The sequence below is a fragment of the Vicia villosa genome, unplaced genomic scaffold, assembly GCF_029867415.1.
Source record: "Vicia villosa cultivar HV-30 ecotype Madison, WI unplaced genomic scaffold, Vvil1.0 ctg.000637F_1_1, whole genome shotgun sequence".
Taxonomy (NCBI): Eukaryota; Viridiplantae; Streptophyta; class Magnoliopsida; order Fabales; family Fabaceae; genus Vicia; species Vicia villosa.
In genome coordinates, this window is record NW_026705286.1 from 729573 (window position 1) to 748316 (window position 18744).

General features: G+C 37.7%; 1 protein-coding gene across 1 annotated transcript; it reads left to right on the plus strand.

Annotated features, from left to right (window-relative positions):
* The first annotated feature begins 13365 nt into the window (after positions 1 to 13365).
* Positions 13366 to 15358, plus strand: LOC131630039 (heat shock 70 kDa protein 4-like). The gene is made up of 2 exons (XM_058900833.1): positions 13366 to 13585; positions 13716 to 15358. Exons 1-2 carry the CDS (start codon positions 13366 to 13368, stop codon positions 15356 to 15358), a joined length of 1863 nt encoding a protein of 620 aa, XP_058756816.1.
* The last annotated feature ends 3386 nt before the right edge of the window (positions 15359 to 18744 follow it).

The window sequence follows — 18744 nt, forward strand, 5'->3', positions numbered from 1 at the left end:
CAGAGTCGCCAGTTCTGTAATACGGTGAACTGACTTTTTATAATCGAAAATGTCGCGGTTAAGCATGAGTCGCCACCGACTTTTATTTTATCCAAACTAAATCAGAAAGGCAAAAAGAAACAGAAAAAAACCTTTTAAAAGAAATCTAAGTTCGGGGGGTAATTTATGCAAAGGGAAGGTGTAAGGCACCCTTTGCATCCATGGTTTTCCATGGGCTCTTAATTGCTTTGCTTGCTCGTTTGTTTAGAAAATGTAGATGAAAGAGATAGGGACTTTAGCTTGTGAATAAGCGTTGCCCTTTTGAAAAATTATGAGAAAGAGTATAATAAAAAGGTTTGAGCATTGCAAGGCAATTAGGGGCAAGTACCTTAAACTCAGATGATAGGTCTCTTTTTGCCTTTCAGAATGAAAGGGTCTATCCTTGCCATAAGAGGGCAGGAAGCCTTTCGTTTGGAGGTTGAAGGGTCATCGAAGCATCCTTTGCCATAAGACTGTCCCATGCCATAGAAGGGCAGGTAGTCTAAGGCAAGGATCAGAATAAGCCATTTTCGTAGGCAGCCAGAAGATACCTCAGCCTTTTTCCGTAGGCAACATCCGAGGGTCGAGGTCATTTGTGTATCGAAGGCAGCATCATTAGGGTCGTGACCTTTTTATCGAGGCAACATGGCTGAGGTATCCTCGAATTCGAGGGACGTGGCTTATTCTGCAAAAACACAAAGGCAACAGGCAACAAGGCAACAGAGAGGGTTACCCAAAAAGCATGCGTGTGTGCACCAATCATGTGATTCAATTCAGATTATATTATCAGTTATTCTAATTGATTCAGAGTTGCACTCCCTAAATTACTAACCACGCAGTACATAATAATATAAAGCAATAAAGGGGGCGGGAAATTGTAACCAGCGGAGGATAGGGGAATTGTAACCAGCGGATCCCTTAATAGGGTTTGGCATAAGTAATAATAAAATAAAAAAGAAGAAAAGATTTAGGGTTACCAATGACGTAGCTTTGGCATTTGGCAAACCCTGCCAGGCGGGAAAAATGGCAAGCAAAAAGTAGGGTGAGTGCATTATCAATTCAGCCATAAATCTGGTTAACCCTAATCAATAAAAGTAAAAATTCAAGAAAAGAGTAAAGACACTTAGCTTCGATTGGCGAAGGTTGATAGGCAGAGATTTTCCTTGAGTCTTAAGTATTGACCCTGACCATTAGAGAATTGGCAAAAGAATAAAGGGAAAAAGTAAGTGTAGGAGGAATTCCATTGACAAAGGCATTAAACCCTGATTAAAATTAAAAGGTAAATAAATATTTAAATAAGAGAGGTTAGAACTTAGCTTCGTATTTGACGTGGCGTGTAGTCAGAAATTACCTAGAAACAACCCTGAAAAGAATATACAAAATAATACTTTTTCAGTGTATGGGAAATTCTCGCAAACCTTGAATCGGGCATAAATTGACTAAGTTTAATATAATAAATAAAATCAGCTTAATTAATTATTGGTTTTCAACCTAATTAATTAGGTCGATGAAGATAAAGTTTCGATTAAACAACCTAACCCTAATATTTAATCAATAGAAATATGGATAAACAAATAAACAGTTAAATTAAATAAAACTTTTAATATAAAGATAAATATTAAAAATCAAAATAAATATTTTGTTTTTTTATCTTTTTTATGAGAGAGGAAAAAAAGGAAGTTTTTAGAATCGATTTTATAAAAAAAGGAATATAAAAAGGCTTTTAAAAAAAGATATAAACAAATAGAATAAAAACTAAGTTGTATAATTAAAAGAAATTAAAATGTTCTTAGCTGGTAATCGTGTGTGGTTCAGAGATGATGGAGTATGGTGCACCCCCAATGCTTGAGTCGTTGGATCTGAGCTAGTGTAGATCCTGGGGTGGAGATTGGAGGCGTATCTTAGACATGCGCATCCGAGTCGCATTGAATCTGCAGAGATCATGAATTAAAGGGAAATCCAGCAAAATAAATATGCAGAAGGCGGGGATCGAACCCACGCCCCTGCATGCTTAGGCCTTAAGAGCATCAATTCAACCACCAGACCGCTTTTAATTCGCTGACGTTAATCACTCAACAGATAATATGAATAAAAAACAAGGTCATATGAAATTCAAACAGCAACGCGCGCGGCCCAGTCGTCTTCAACCTTGGACTCAATTTTCTTGCTACGAATCAACCACCATCTTGCTGCAATTTCTGCCATGGTTAAACCTGAAAACTTCAAACTCATCATATAAACCACGTTAAACACAAACAACAACCCAGATCAAGTAATTGTTATCCTCTGAGCACGAAAACATGGCCGATTTCAATTAATTTGGTCTCAATCGCGTGGCCCCAAACTAAGAACTCCAAAACCCTAGCCATGGTATGTGCTTCAATCTGCACCTAAAACGCAATTAAACCGTCCCGAAACAACACCCAGATCCTTACAATCATGAATATATAAACCAAACACGTTTATGATTAGTGTATGATCGGAATCGAATTGAAAGAAAAGAACGCAAACCGTGGCGATTATGGACGTGGTTCTGGGTGCTTCAGGTACCGGTGATGATCCGATCCGTTTCAGAGAGACTCCAGGAACGTGTTCGAATCCATAGAACTTCTTGAATCAACCTATAAATCCAAAACCGAATTTCTTTTTTTTTCACTGAATTTTTGGAAATCGTGTGAGTTTCTTTTGGGGCTGCAATCCTTGTGAACCTCCTTTTGTTTTTTTATGATATACCTGCTACAAAAAATCAAAACAAAACTTGTTGTTATTGATCATATATGGTGTTAGTGGTGTTGTTTTTATGATAGGGCCTGAGTTTGTCAAACGTGGAACCGATAGCAAATGCTTCAGATCCTTCTTTTCTTCTGCAAAGACAGAGTGTCGTAATTCTTCCGCTTTGACGTCTCCTCTTCTTGTTTCTGCTATTATTTTCAGGTTGTGAGGACCTGGAAAATCCACGACAAGGCTACGATAGGCAGTGTAAGAAATTATAAAATGTTAGTGAACAACAACTTTTACAGGGCTAGGTTAGGATTCCTCCCCTTGGCTGAATGAAAGCATCGTATTTATATTAAAAAATATTAGGCAAACTAAAAAAATAGAATAAGATTTGATGACAATTAACCAATAATAATCAGAATTTTAAATTAAATTTGATTTGATCTAAATTATGATTATTTTGATCAATGTCATAGAAACTATCCTAAAATAAAAGTGGAATGAAATCAATTCAAATATTTTTTGTATTTTGGATTTTTTGACTAAAAAAGCATGACATCAAGATTTAAATGGGAAATTAATATTTTTGAAAATTGATTAAAATAAAAAAACGAAAAATACAATTTAATTATTAAAAAAGGACATTTTTGTGATAAATAAATAATAAAAATAAAGTTAGTAACAAAATAAAAAGATGAAAAACATCAGAAGTGGGATTCGAATTCGGGACCTTACACCCGCAAGTCTTACACTCTTACCACATGCGCCATCAATTTTATTCGTAATAAAGTGACATTCGCAAATATACGAGGGCAAATTTTGGGGTATGACACCGGGCTACCTCTAGCCAACACTTGGGCCATCCCCAAAACTCTCATCACGGCAGCACCGTCGCTCGCTAGCTGTTTGAGGAGAGCAGGAGATCCAATCTTTTCTACCTGACGAGCTTCGTCCGGGGAGGTTGCCAGAGGAAACTTCTCAAAGTAACCCCCATCTTTGAAGCAAGGAGGCAGCACAAAAGCGCGGTCGGGCCCAAGGCTCGACGTCTCTTCACGAGTCGCCTCGGCATGACGAGCCCTTTTTGGAGTCTTTTCGCCCTCCAAGACTACCCGGGGCCAACCAGCCGAGCCTGCGTTGTCGCCAGCACCCGTCGCCCGGGATTTTTTCTCCCGAAGCTTCCTCGCATCTTGAGTTACCATCTTCAAGAGCTTATCCTCCTTCTCCGGCATAGCATCTGAAAAAGAAAACAAACGGGTTAGCGAGAACACCAAATAGAAAAGACAAAAACAAAATAAATAGCCCGGATATGACCTAACAGCGGGTGGGTCTCCTTGAGAGTCCGACAAGATAACAGGGCCTTAGTATTGATGGCCCGCGGCTCTACCCTCGGCACTCCATTTTTGTCCAGGACAGGGTCCCCTTTCCTCGTCAACCATTGCGACATGGTGAAACTGTCTACATACTTGCAAAGAGCCGAGTACGAGGCCGTGTCCTGCTCGTCCAGCTCTCCGTCTTCCCAAGCATAATTTTTGGGGGGAGCCGAGAAGTGGCCTTTCCACCAAAAGAAGGGGAACACGGTGCAGAACTCCTTCACTACCTTCCCGTCTTCATCCCTCTCCAAGACACCGGCCTCATTCCGCACCTCTACTATATCAGACAAAGCAGAATAAGCTGCCGGGCTGTGCGGACGGACGAGAAAGTACCGATCCTTAAAATCCTTCACCGAGTCGGTATACATCCTGAAAAGTTTTCTATCAGCATTTTTAAAAGAAACCCAGCTATAACGCCCGTCCGCCGTCTGTCTTTGAACACGGAAGTAGCGGCTGAACAAAGCGGTCGTGGCACCGATACCCAAGTAGTCGCAGACAATCTCAAATGCCCGCATGAAAGAGAAGGCATTCGGATGCAATTGAGATGGCGCCAGGGCGAGAAATGCCAACAAAGAAGTCTGGAAACCGGAGAAGGGAAGACGGAAACCGAGCTCCTTGAACACATATTCATACATAGCGAAACTGTCTCCGTCAAAACGAGAACATACGCGCTCATCTCGAGACGGGTAGCCTACTTGGCAGTTCAGTTCGTCACCGTCTCCCCGAACCTCGACCTCCCTACAAGCTCCATTAAAAGATTCAGAGTATCGGGAGACAACCGACATAGGTTCGTCGGCTACCCAATCCACGTCGACCACGCAGTCATAACTAAAGAGCGGCATTGGAGAAAACCCTCCCTCGGCATCCGAACCAGGGGAATCCCCATGGTCCTCCTCGGCGGTGACGGGCGTATTTTGAATCTCAACAACTTCAACATCAGAGCTGCTCGCCGTCGTGTTCTCCGAGCCACTGGCCCATGAGCCAGATTCCGAAATGGACCCCGAACTAGAACTCGAATTGGATTCACCTGCATGCAGAAGGAAAAAATGAATTCGACGGTTCATCAAATCCACCCTTCCACCGCAACACAAGCGAAAGGGTAGAGCAGGAGCAGCAGAGCCCCCGGCTAAACCCCTCATCGAGGATAAACCCATCCGTCAGCCGAGGACTCACACCAAAACTTAGCAAATAGGGACGCGATTACGACAATTGAACCTAAGAAACATCGTCCAGTCCACAAACTGACCCCAGGCATCGCTTGGATAACCCGAGGAGGAAGTGACGACTGTGCATAGGGCACAACCGACGTAGACGGCGAGGACAGCGAAAGTACGCAGTCGCGAGCTCTCGAAACCCTACGAAAAAGACATAAAAACTTCGAAAAGATTCGTAAGCATACCTGAAGACATGGCAAATGATGGCTGGAATGAACTCCTCGGCGAACGACGGCGACTTCTACGAACGGTGGGACGACCAACTGCTTCTGGGGATCGTTTATCTGAAGCCGAGCACGCGAACAGAGAGGAAAAAACGCCTAAATGTGGGGGCTCACCCCTTTTTATAGGGAGAAAGCTCGGAAGGCGAAACGTCGCGCCCCCTGACACTGTCTCCCAAGCGCCGCCATCTAGACCCTAGGCAATCATTGCGTATGCCACGTCAACACGTGCTATACACGCGCGACTTTTCGTTTCAACCCACGAACCACTCAATCCGAGCACATCCACTCGGCGAGGATCCATCCCACCAGGGCTGAGCATCATCGTCGGGGCCGAGAATCATCTAAGTCGCAACTTCTTGACCAGAAAACTCCGACTTGGGGGGCTCCTGTTCTGGACTGGGCCAAGATTAGGCCCAATATACTTTTGGCCCACTCAGCCTTAGAGGCCCAAATCCCTCTGAGCCCCATAATTGGGCCTGGAATGCTCGTCCCCACTATGCTCGACATAATGCCCCTCGTGGCCTGTCTAACGCCCGGCAAGGATGCTCCCCGCAAGCATCCTCTCTGCCGAGGACCCTGCTCCTCGTAGAGCTCTTTTCACATCCAACCCCCCGAATAGTACGGAGTCCACGTGGTCCCTAAAAGACCGCGTCTCCCTTAAACTTCGGAGCGGTTAACCAGGACAGAGGGCACTCACGCACCTCCGATATTTCCGTCCAGGAAACCTGGCAGTCTCCTAATTGGGCCTGGGCATCCAACCCAAATAGCGAGATCATGGCCCAGCGCTGGGGGCTATAAATACCCTCTTTCACTAGAGGATCAGGTATTCACTTCTTTCTAACTCTTAGCTTGTACTTGCGCTCCTTTGCTCGTTTCCTTACTTTGGCATCGGAGTACCATGCAGGTACACCCCCCTTCTCACTCCTCGAAGACCCAGTTCCGAGCAGCCCGTGACGATTCTTCTGATCAGGTACGATCATATATATATATATATATATATATATATATATATATATATATATATGTATATATATATTTATATTTATATTTACCCATTATTTTATTATATTTATATACTATTTATAACGACATTGTGCTGCCCTTACGAACGCACGGGTAGAAGACTAGTTAATTACTTCCTCCGTTCCCTTATAAGTGTCATTTTAGCAAAAAAAACTCTTCAACCAAGATAGTGGATTGTTAGAGTTACTTTTTCTATTATACCTTGTTTATTTTTCTCTTTCCAAATAAATTCAATCATACACTCTCTTTTTCCAATAACTAATAAAAAAATGTGAGATAGAGTTATTGAGAAAATAAGGGTATAATTGACAAATTATAACATTAAATTATAAAAAGACACTTAAATAGAAACAAAAAATTCTTCTAAAAACGACACTTAAAAAGGAACAGAGGGAGTATTTATTTTTTTACAAGAATATATATATTTTTGACGAGTCGACGTTATTTAATTTGTAAACTATATTTATTTACTAATTATGACGATATTGTGTGTCCCATGCAAACGCATGGGTATATAATCAATATATATATATATATATATATATATATATATATATATATATATATATATATATATATATATATATATATATATATATATATATATATATATATATATAGGGTTAAATATGTATGAGGTCCCTGTAAATATGGCACTTTTCAGTTTTAGTCACTACAAAATTTTTCTTCGAACTTTGGTCCCTGGAAGTTTTTCCGTCCCCATTAAGAGTCCCTCCCGTTAGATTCCACTAACGGAGGGTGACGTGTCATGCCAAAGGTGTGAATTTTTTTTTATAGCTGTTTTTATTGGTGACACGTAGGACAATTGTGTTAAGACAAAAGGGGATCGTGAAAAAATTTCAACCCTAATTTCTTCTGCAGCTTCCTTCTTCATCTCCACACTCTCAAATTTCACTATCCCCTTCTTTGCCTTTCCTTCTCTTGCTTCGTTTGAATTAGTCGGTCAATTGAATACGTCGCTCGCAAGCTCACGATGTCATCTTCGTCAAGGAGAACGAAGCCAACATCTTCATCAAGTGTGAGTACACGTCCAGGTAGAAGATGTGCGTGTGATGCTCGTATGACTTTGTATTACTGTAAGAATGGACCTAACAAAGGGCGCCTGTTTTGGAGATGTCCATTTTGGCAAGGTGATGAAACTTGTAACTTATTTATATGGGATGATGATATTGCTCAACGAACCGGTGTTCACGAAATGTCAGATCATGAGAGCAAGTTGAAGGAGGTATCAATTTCTCTTGAAACTATGAGAGAGTTGTACGAAATTTCACAGAAGAAGAACAAGAAATTGAAGGTGAAGATAAAGTCAGATGTTGTGTATGGAAAGATGAAGACTTGGTGTATTGTTGTGTCTGTAATGGTCAATTTGTATTTTCTATGGAAATGTAATTGTTGAATCAGTGTTTGGAATGTTCATTTTGGATGTAATGTTGTTGGTACGAAATTTGAGTTTGTTAACTGTTGAATTAGTTATATCATCTGTTGTTGTTTTGTGGCCAATAATCTGAGTAGGATGTAATGTTTTGTTGAATCAGTTGAATCCGTGATTTTTTTTATGGCCAATATGTATTAATGTTGTATCAGTGTTGTATCAGTTATTCTCATTCAATTATAATCTGTTTTTGTTTACACCAGTTGGCATATATTTGTCTATAATTTGTCTATGTTTTGTCTATATTTGACTATAAAATTTGACATATATTTGACTATAAAATGTTTCATTAAAGTGACATATAATTCATCTTTAAACTGACCTGTAAAACACATATATTTGACCATAAAATTTGATCAGTACTTGTCATATAAAGTCACTTACTAATGACTTATAATTGGTCTCCAAAATTTGCACAAAAAACCATTGACATACCATTAGGTTTGATACATATGTTCATAAAACACAAAATAGATTGCAGTAACATGAAAATAGTTAGAGGACTAGCCTCACTAACATTACAAACATAACATTTCCTACTGAGTTCATTCAAACTAAACAGCATAGCATCACTAAGTCATCCTACTGAGTCATCCTTTTGCAAATGGCCTCCCAATCTTCTGACTGCTTCCCACCCTTTGACTGGTCTGAGGTTGCTTCATCTTCATTAATGACCAAAGGGTCATCAAGCTTCTTTCCAAGGCCAGCAATATTCTTTGTTTTTATGGTCCTAAGTCTGTCACTCTGCCGTTTTTGAACACCCATATCAACAATCTTCTTGGGCTTAGGCTTCTGGTTTGGTTTTTTGACCTAGTAATAATTAACAAATACAGTTAATCTATATGAATCAATCATTTAAAAAAGTGTGAAATGTCCAAATAAGACTTACAGGTTCTGAACATGTTGGTCTGGATGAAGAAGAAGCAGTGGCTTTGGAAGGTTTCTTGACCTCCTTTGGAGCTTTACCAACAAAAGTTCTGACTGTTCTTTTCACAGGAGTTGTGTCAACATTCAATGGTTGAACATCTAGAATTTCATCATCATCAAGAAGCTTAGCCAATGTTTCAGCATCTATACCACAATACTTTTTAAGAGAAGACTGTGAATCATTGATGTCAGTATTGGGTGCATGTGTGTCATGATCATTATTTTCAGTTGGAATGGGAGCATCTTGAACATCATCTTGCACAGGGATAGCATCTTGAACATCATCTTGAACAGGGACATCATCTTGCACAGGGATATCAGCTTGAACATCATCCTTTTCAGGAACAGAATCAGGAACTGGTAGCATTAAATGATTCACTAAGATTATGGGTTTGTCTCTTTGCAAAAGTATGGTAGCATTAAATGATTCACTAAGATTATTCATTAAAACATCACATTTTGAGTAGAAAGGAAATGCATGCTTACACCACTTGTGTTTGGGGATTGCCTGCAGCCACTCATAAGCATCCACACTTTCTTCCTTGATCATGAGCATCTTTGCCTCATGTGCCTCATAATAAGTTGCCTTAGCAGCAGCCATCATTAGATCCCTAAACAATGTCCCTCCACCAAACTTCTTTTTGAAGTTAGCATAAAGATGCCTTAAACAGAATCTATGCTCAAAGGAAGGATACTCCTCATCAAACACATTGACCAGACCCTAAAACAAATACAGATACTTTTACTAGTTAGACCCTAATACAAATACTTTTACTAGTCAGACCCTAAAACAAATACAAATACTTTTAAGTAAATATTGTACAACATAAATACTTTGTATTTTAAGTAAACAACATAAATATTGTACCTTTTGCTGGTCAGAAATAAAACACCATCTTCCATCACCAATATCTTCCAACAACAACTTCATGAACCAGCTCCAAGTTTCTTTTGATTCATTTTCTACAACTCCAAATGCAATTGGCAAGTACTGATCATTTGGATCTCTTCCTACAGCAATGAGCAGAATTCCACCATATTTGTGCTTCAAGTGACATCCATCCAAACCAATGAAAGGTCTGCATGCTTTTTTTAATGCCATCTTAGTCCCATCTCCAAGTTTCTTTTGATTCATTTTCTACAACTCCAAATGCAATTGGCAAGTACTGATCATTTGGATCTCTTCCTACAGCAATGAGCAGAATTCCACCATATTTGTGCTTCAAGTGACATCCATCCAAACCAATGAAAGGTCTGCATGCTTTTTTTAATGCCATCTTAGTCCCATCAAAACACATATAACACTTCTCAAATCTTGGATTTAACCCTTCACCAGAACATGTTGTGTTGAGTTTGAATGTATTCCCTGGGGATGCCCTTCTTAACTCAGCACCATAAGACCAAAGGAGGTTGAATTGCTTACTAGAGTCACCTTCCACAATCTATCTAGCAATCTGCCTTGCCTTGAATGCCCTACAACCTGGGATTTCTGTTGCATATCTAAGCCTAACATCTGCTACCACATCATTCCACTTCATCTTTGTGTTGTTCTTCAACCCATCCACAATGACCTTAGCCACCCAATCAGCTTTAGCACATCTATTAAAGAACTGTCTTCCACACTTGTGCTTAGAATACAAGGTTTTAATCCTAAAAGTAGTGGATGTTAGGACTCTACTACATAGCACAGTGTAATCACACTTCTCCTTATCCTTACATACAACCCTACATCTATTGGCATCATTCTTTTCAAACTTAACTTCCCTCCCATTAAGAACATTGTGCTCTAGTATAGCATCTTTAAACTGCCTAAGTGAACGAAACTCCATTCCAACTTTAAAAACAAAATCTTTAGTGAAAGATTCTTCTGCATTGAACCTTATAACACATGGTCTATCATCACCACTATCATCATCAGCTCCACTGTCCAATTCATCTGTCATGTATTCCTCCTCAATTACATTTGTCTTGCCCATCTCATCTGTAATAAATATGTTATTGTCTGTTTCATTAGGGACATCATTGTTTGTAACAGGTGGACTCCTAATTTCACTAGTTTTACCTACACCAACTACTTCCTCAAAGTCATCTTCAAACCCATTCATCCTTTCTTCCTCACTGTCATCAAAGTGTACATCCTTGATACTCTCATCACTTGAATCTCCACTGCATTCATCTAATGGTTCCTTCTCTGATGCACAAGACTTACCCTTCCCTTTTTGCCTAACAGAGTCCATAAAAGTCAGCTCTCCTTCATCTGGTTTTGGCTCACAATATATCTCAACTTCAGTTCCATGACCAATAGCATAAGCAGCCAACTCAACAGAATCTCCATCATCTCTGAATGGATTTAAATCAGCTTCAAACGATCCTGCTTCATGTTTCCACCACATCTTAACCATCTCAAAATCAAATTCAGGGTCAATACTCTTCACTAAATCACAGGCCTCAAAGAAAGACCAATAGTCACTATCTTGACCACTAAAAGCATACATTTCCCCCCCATCATATTTCAGTTCAGGGTCTTTTACAAACTTGCCCCTTGTGTAGAAAATAACTTTAAACTTAGACATTTCTTGTTAGGGCAACACAATACTTAATTCAATTTCTAATCAGGGCAACAAAAAACGACAGATAAAGTACATATGTTGTACTCAACAGATACGACATAATAATCAAAATCTTTGTCCTATAGTAGTTAATGTTTGTTTAACAACCACTATCATTAGAAAATAGCAAAAAGTCGAAGAAAGATGAACCATTCACATACCTGATCCACGCAAAGTCGAACGAACGAATCAGCTCCACTAGGCTTCGTTTTGGGACCACAATGTGCTTCGTTTTAGGACCACAAAGATGCTTCTTGTCTGGGATGTTGGGACCACGATGTTGGAAGAGAGAAGATTTAACTAGGGTTTGCAGTTGAATAAAAAAGAGCTTGAGTGAAAACGAAATGGTTGAACTGTGGGTGATTTTTTGTTTAAGTGAGTTTACCCTTATCATTTCCACGCTGGCGAATCAGAAAGAAATAAAATCCACGTATGCGTTACACGTCACCCTCCGTTAGTGGAATCTAACGGGAGGGACTCTTAATGGGGACGGAAAAACTTGCAGGGATCAAAGTTTGAAGAAAAATTTTGTAGGGACTAAAACTGAAAAGTGCCATATTTACAGGGACTAAAAACTTATTTAACCCATATATATATATATATATATATATATATATATATATATATATATATATTATTGAAATATTTTTTTCTCAATTCATATATATTTATATATACATTTCTTAATCAACTATATAATATTTATTTAATATTTATATTGATTTTGCGTAACCCATGCGAACGCAATGGTGCTTTACTAGTTTAAACAAAAATTTAATCTGTGTGAACCTATGAAGCGCCGACATGCCATTCAGAAGGCGTGTCGCCGTGTCAGACACAGATACTCGTACGACACACGTACGACACGTATCTGACACGTTTTTGCAGTGTCCAACGAAAAAATAATTAAACTGCAGCGGACACGGATACGACACCTTGCTTTAAACAAAGGACACACTCAATTAAAAAAAAATTATTTTTTTATTTAAAAAAATTCCCACTCAATAATTATCAGACTTTTATTTATAAAAATAATAGAGTTTTTTTACCTTTCATATTTCACTTCTGCACTATAAAAATAACACAATTAGGATTCGTTATTTTTTTCTTATTCCACGATTTAGAGGCTGGTTTTATCAATATGAAGTGACTATGATATGATTTGTATTATTTTATTTTGGCGGATTTATGTCTTTTTTTGTTGATTGAAAGTACTAAGTTTAAATATATAAAAAATTTGCTTCTCGTTTTAAACTCTTTATAAATTGTACTCATACATTGCATTATTATATATATATATATATATATATATATATATATATATATATATATATATATATATATATATATATATATATATATATAACCGTATCCGTGTCCTATGTTTTCTATATTATCGGAGTCCTCGTGTCCGTATCCGTGTCGTGTCCCGTGTCTGAGTCCGGGCTTCATAGGTGTGAACTTATCAACCGAAGACTAACCACCCTTCAGCTTGAAAGTACTTAGTACTACTAGTAGTAGTATTGATTGTAGAACTAGTATAATCTTTTGTCACGCTAGCTTAGATATCACTTGAAAGCATTCAGACTTAAGTTCTTTTCCCATAATCTCCATTGGCATTCAATGTGCATAGAAAACGAAGAGACTATATTTATGTCATGGGAATAATTAAAAGTCATGGACTATTAACTCACTTTATCGAATCAAGATATATACATGCTTAAATACATTCACGAATTCAACTATCAATCCAAGGTAGATTAAAAAGTTCCATAAATCAACAGCTTTCTTCATTCTCTTGAAAGCAGAATGGCCAAAAAATATGAGGGACCTGCAATTGGAATCGACCTTGGCACGACCTATTCATGTGTCGCTGTATGGCAGGACCAAAACAATAGAGCTGAGATCATAAACGATGATCAAGGAAACAGAACAATACCTTCTTTTGTTGCATTTACTAATGCTCAAAGATTGATAGGTGAAGCTGCCAAATATCAGGCCGCCTCCAATGCTTCAAACACTATTTATGGTAATCTACCTTTTTCTGGTTTCTGCATAAATGTTTTATAAATTTACTAATTTTGTTATTTATACATATCTGGTAAAATTTTACTAGAAAAGAGCAAATTATACGTTACCAATTTTTTTTGTTTATACAGATGCAAAGAGATTAATTGGAAGAAAATACAGTGATATCATTACTCAGAATGATATTCTATTGTGGCCCTTTAAGGTCATCGCCGGTAATGATGACAACCCCGTGATTCTTGTTAACTACAAGGGTGAAGAAAAGCGTTTTTCTGCTGAAGAAATATCATCTATGGTTCTCACAAAAATGAGGGAGATTGCAGAGAAGTTTTTGGAGTCACCTGTTAAAAATGCAGTGATTACTGTTCCAGCGTATTTCACTGATTCTCAGCGGAAAGCCACAAAAGATGCGGGTGCCATTGCCGGCTTGAATGTAATGCGGATAATCAATGAACCAACTGCGGCGGCTCTTGCATATGGCCTTCAAAAGAGAGCTAATTGTGTTGAAGAGAGAACTATTTTCATCTTTGATCTTGGTGGTGGAACTTTTGATGTGTCTCTCCTTACTATTAAGAATAATGTCTTTAAAGTTAAGGCTACTGCTGGAGATACTCATCTCGGAGGAGAGGACTTTGATAACAGAATGGTGAACCACTTTGTAGAGGAGTTCAAGAGGAAGCACAAGAAGGACATTAGTGGGAATCCAGGATCATTGAGGAGATTGCGAACTAGCTGCGAGAGGGCGAAAAGGACTCTTTCATTTGCTTTTGTCACTACTATTGATGTAGTAGCTTTATTTGAAGGCATTGATTTGTATTCATCTATCACTCGAGCAAAGTTTGAGGAAATCAACATGGATCTCTTTGAAAAGTGCATGGAAATTGTCAAGAAGTGCTTTTTGGATACTGGAATGGACAAGAATAGTGTAGATGATGTTGTCCTTATTGGAGGCTCATCTAGAATCCCCAAATTGCAACAGCTTTTACAAGACTTTTTTAAGGGTAAGGATTTGTGCATGAGCATCAACCCCGATGAAGCCGTTGCTTATGGTGCTGCAGTCCAGGCTGCTTTGTTGATCGATGGCATTAAGAATATTTCAGACATGGTGTTGCAAGATGTTACCCCGTTGTCTCTCGGTACTTCAGTAGATGAAGATATCATGGATGTTATAATTCCAAAAAACACTTCCATTCCTGTCATTAAGTCTAAAAACTATAAAACAGTTTATGATAATCAATCCTGCGTCTTGGTTGATGTCTATGAGGGTGAGAGAATGAATGCCAGTAATAACAACTTGCTAGGTTCATTTGATTTTTCAGTTCCTCCTGCTCCTCAAGGCCATATTCCTATCAAAGTACACTTTTCTATAGATGGTGATGGTATATTAAATGTATCTGCAGAGGAAGAAACCAGTGGTAATAGAAAAGATATTACAGTAACTAATGAAAATGGAAGACTCTCTAGCAAAGAAATTGAGAGAATGATTCAAGAAGCTGAGAATTTTAAGGCCGAAGATATGAAACATGAGCAGAAAGTTAAAGCAAAAAATGACTTGAATGATTATCTTTGCCAAGTGAGGAAAGTAATTGCTGATAATGATGTTAGTTCTATGATTTCTCCTGTTGACAAGTTGAAGATCTATACTGCTGTTGTGAAGGGCCAAAAATTGTTGGATGGCAATAAGAATGAAGAAGCCAATGTGTTTGTTGAGTTTTTGAAGGATTTAGAGAGCATGGTTGATTCTGCTTTGTACAAGATCACAAATGGAGTTTGAATAATTAGTTGTAATGAAGTATTTGAGTCTATTCAAGAAGTATACTACTTGACAATGAAACAACTGGAAATCACATATTTTTGCGTTATAATTCTTCTTATAAAAACTTATTTTGTTATTGTATTAAATTAGTCTCAAGTTTTGAGTTTTAAATCATTATTTTTGTTTAGGATAAAACTAAACTGGGTTTCATAAGAATTATTTTTTTAACAAGCGCAAAAAGCATTTTATAAATTTGCACAAGATGTGCTAAACCAGTACCAAACTACCAATACACAAATGGTTTCATAAGAATTGATACTGCGATTGTTTTAACATAGGTTATGAAGAAGGATGTTTTTCTTTGGGTAAGTCAAGAGTATTATTGAAAAGGAGTACTATAGAAATCGGATCTCCTTGTTTGAATCCTCTCTCCACCTTAAATTCTTTTAGTAGGGTTATCATTAACCATCACCGACATATTATTAGAGAAAACCATCACTTCCATCCACTTCATCCAAGCTTTTCTGAACCCCATCTTCTTAAACATAAATTGGAGAAAAGACCAATTAACCTTGTCATAAGTCTTCTCAAAGTCTACTTTGAAAAGCAAACAACCCTTCTTTTCCTTTATCGCAAAATCCACCATTTCGTTAGCAACCAAGACTCCATCTAATAATTGCCTCCCGGAAACGAAAACGCTTTGGCTTAGAGAAATGATATTTCCTATAACTTTTTTGTGTCTTCCCGCCATCAATTTAGAGAGGATTTTGTAAATACACCCAACCAAACATATTGGTCTATAATCGTCTAAATCCAAGGGATTATTGGATTTAAGTATCAAAGACAAGAACGACGAGGTAATAGATTTTGAAAGAACCGCCTCGGAGTGAAAGTCTCTAAAGCAAGAAACAAAATTATTCTTAAGGAAAAACTAACACTTCTTGATGAACAAAAGAGAATACCAATCCAGACCCGGACTCTTTCATCCTTCACAATTCCAAATCGCCTCCTTAATTTTACCCTCCTCAAAAGGAAATTCGAGTGAACTCCTATCTCCCTCACTCAACTTCTTAAACAAATCTCCCTCCAAAATCGGCCTCTTCAAATCATTCTCTTTGAACTTATTCGCAAAATGATCAAAAACCGCTCCTTTAACCTCCTTGACCGAGCTCAAAACCCCCCTAGAAGTTGAAATAGAACCAATGTGATTATGTCTCAAACTCTTCTTCATAACCGCATGGAAGAACTTGCTATTAACATCTCCATCATTAAGCCACTTCATTCTTGCCCTTTATATAAGCATGTTTTCCTTAATTTTGAGATTTAGCCAAAAAAAATTATTCACCTTTCTCTTATCTTCCTCCACCTCTTCCACATCCGAACCTAAATCGTCGTAACCATTCATCTCCGTAACCCACTCCTCCATCTCCATATCATTCTTACCGAAAACGTTATTGTTCCACCATTTGAGCCTAGCTTTGAGAAGCCTCAACTTTTCCTTCAAAACAAAATCACCTCTACCATAAACTTCCAACTGTAACCACTCCTTTTCAACAAACTTTAAAAAATCCTTGTTGTGAAACCATTCATTGTTGAATTTAAACGGCTTTGGGCCCCAATCTTCCTTGTCCACCACTAACCACACCGGGCAATGGTAGGATATATCCCTTTGGTCAATAAACTGTCCCACCACTCCCCACCGATCCCTAATAATATCTGACATAAGAAACCGATGGATACGACTTTTAGACTTTCCATCTCCACTGAACCAACTAAAACTCTTGCCTTTACAAGGAATGTCAACCAAACCAATATCCTTAATGAAACAAAAGAACTCGTTCCATTCAGGATTGTTGCCAAAAGCTATCATACCAACTCTCTCCCCTCCATTTTTCACCGCGTTAAAATCGCCTCCTAACACCCACTCGCCATCGGTATAATTAGATTTCAGAACCAGCTGTTTATTCCATAATAATATTTTCAGATATACAATACAGGCAGAATATACATTAAAGAAATAATACAGTTTGTCTTTCCATCTAACCTTAATTCCCAGATAGCCAGGACCCCTATAACTACAAAGCAACTCCATAACACTAACTCTTCACATAATTATAAGACCTCCAGACATACCTTTAGAATTCGAGACAGAGAAATCAATGTCTTCCCCTCGCCAAAAGCCTATTGCCATTAGAACCGAACAAGATTTGAGTTTTGTTTCCTGTATCATGAAAATATATATCTGCCTTTTCCTTTCCAATTATATGATTAATTTTCATCTATTTCACATAACTTCCACCCCCTCTGATATTAAGAGTTCTGGTAATCATAATGGACATCTCAATAACACCTTCCATCCTTCCTTTGAAACTTTGCTAGCATTTTCCATGTCCTGAATCTTCTTCTTAAAATCTCTCTGAGATTGAGAAGAAACCATTCCCAGGTGACCAATAACCTTCCACAATATGTCTCCTCCTCCATATCTCAATGAATCCAACAACATGTTGTTACACCTGATTAAATCTGATTCCCCCGACTATTTCCCATGGAACACAAGATCACTTCCAGTATTCTCTTTCGCGACCAAAGGCTCCAGAAAAAAAGAATCAACAAAAGAGGAAGAGGAAGATGGGCCTATCGAAGCTGCTAAGTTAGACGCAACTGCACTATCTATTCTCCCAGACTTCTTCTTAGGCCTGATTAAGGGTTTTTTGATAGACCCACACACCTCAGAATTTTTTTAAAATTTGACCATCTTTAAATTTATCTTTTCATCCATGTGTGCACTATTCACTAGGGCGAAAAAAGACGAAAAAGAAGACAAAGAACAACTATTTACATACCTAGGATGTCTTTGTCTCCTTCTCAATTTCCTTGGCCATTCAAACTTATTAGAAGACACTTCCCCATTATTATTTACCATGACAATAAATAAATCTCAAGGCCAATCATTAGACCATGTTGGTTTATATTTTTCTAAAGACGTTTTCATCCATGGACAACTATATGTTGCAATGTCTAGAGAGAAAAGCAGAGCATGTTTAAAAATCCTCATTCATGACAAAGACAATATCCCATTATATCAAACAACTAATGTGATTTTCAAAGAAGTTTTTCACAATATTGTATATAAATTTGGAGTAAATTTTTTTAAATTAACATTTTTTAAACATAATTTATAAATTTGGAGTAGATTTTTTTTAATATATTGTTTTCTATATATATATATATATATATATATATATATATATATATATATATATATATATATATATATATATATATATATATATATATATATATATATATATATATATATATATATATATATATATATATATATATATATATATATAAAGATGTCACTTTAGCCTATTAAAAGTTACAATGTCATTAAAACAAAT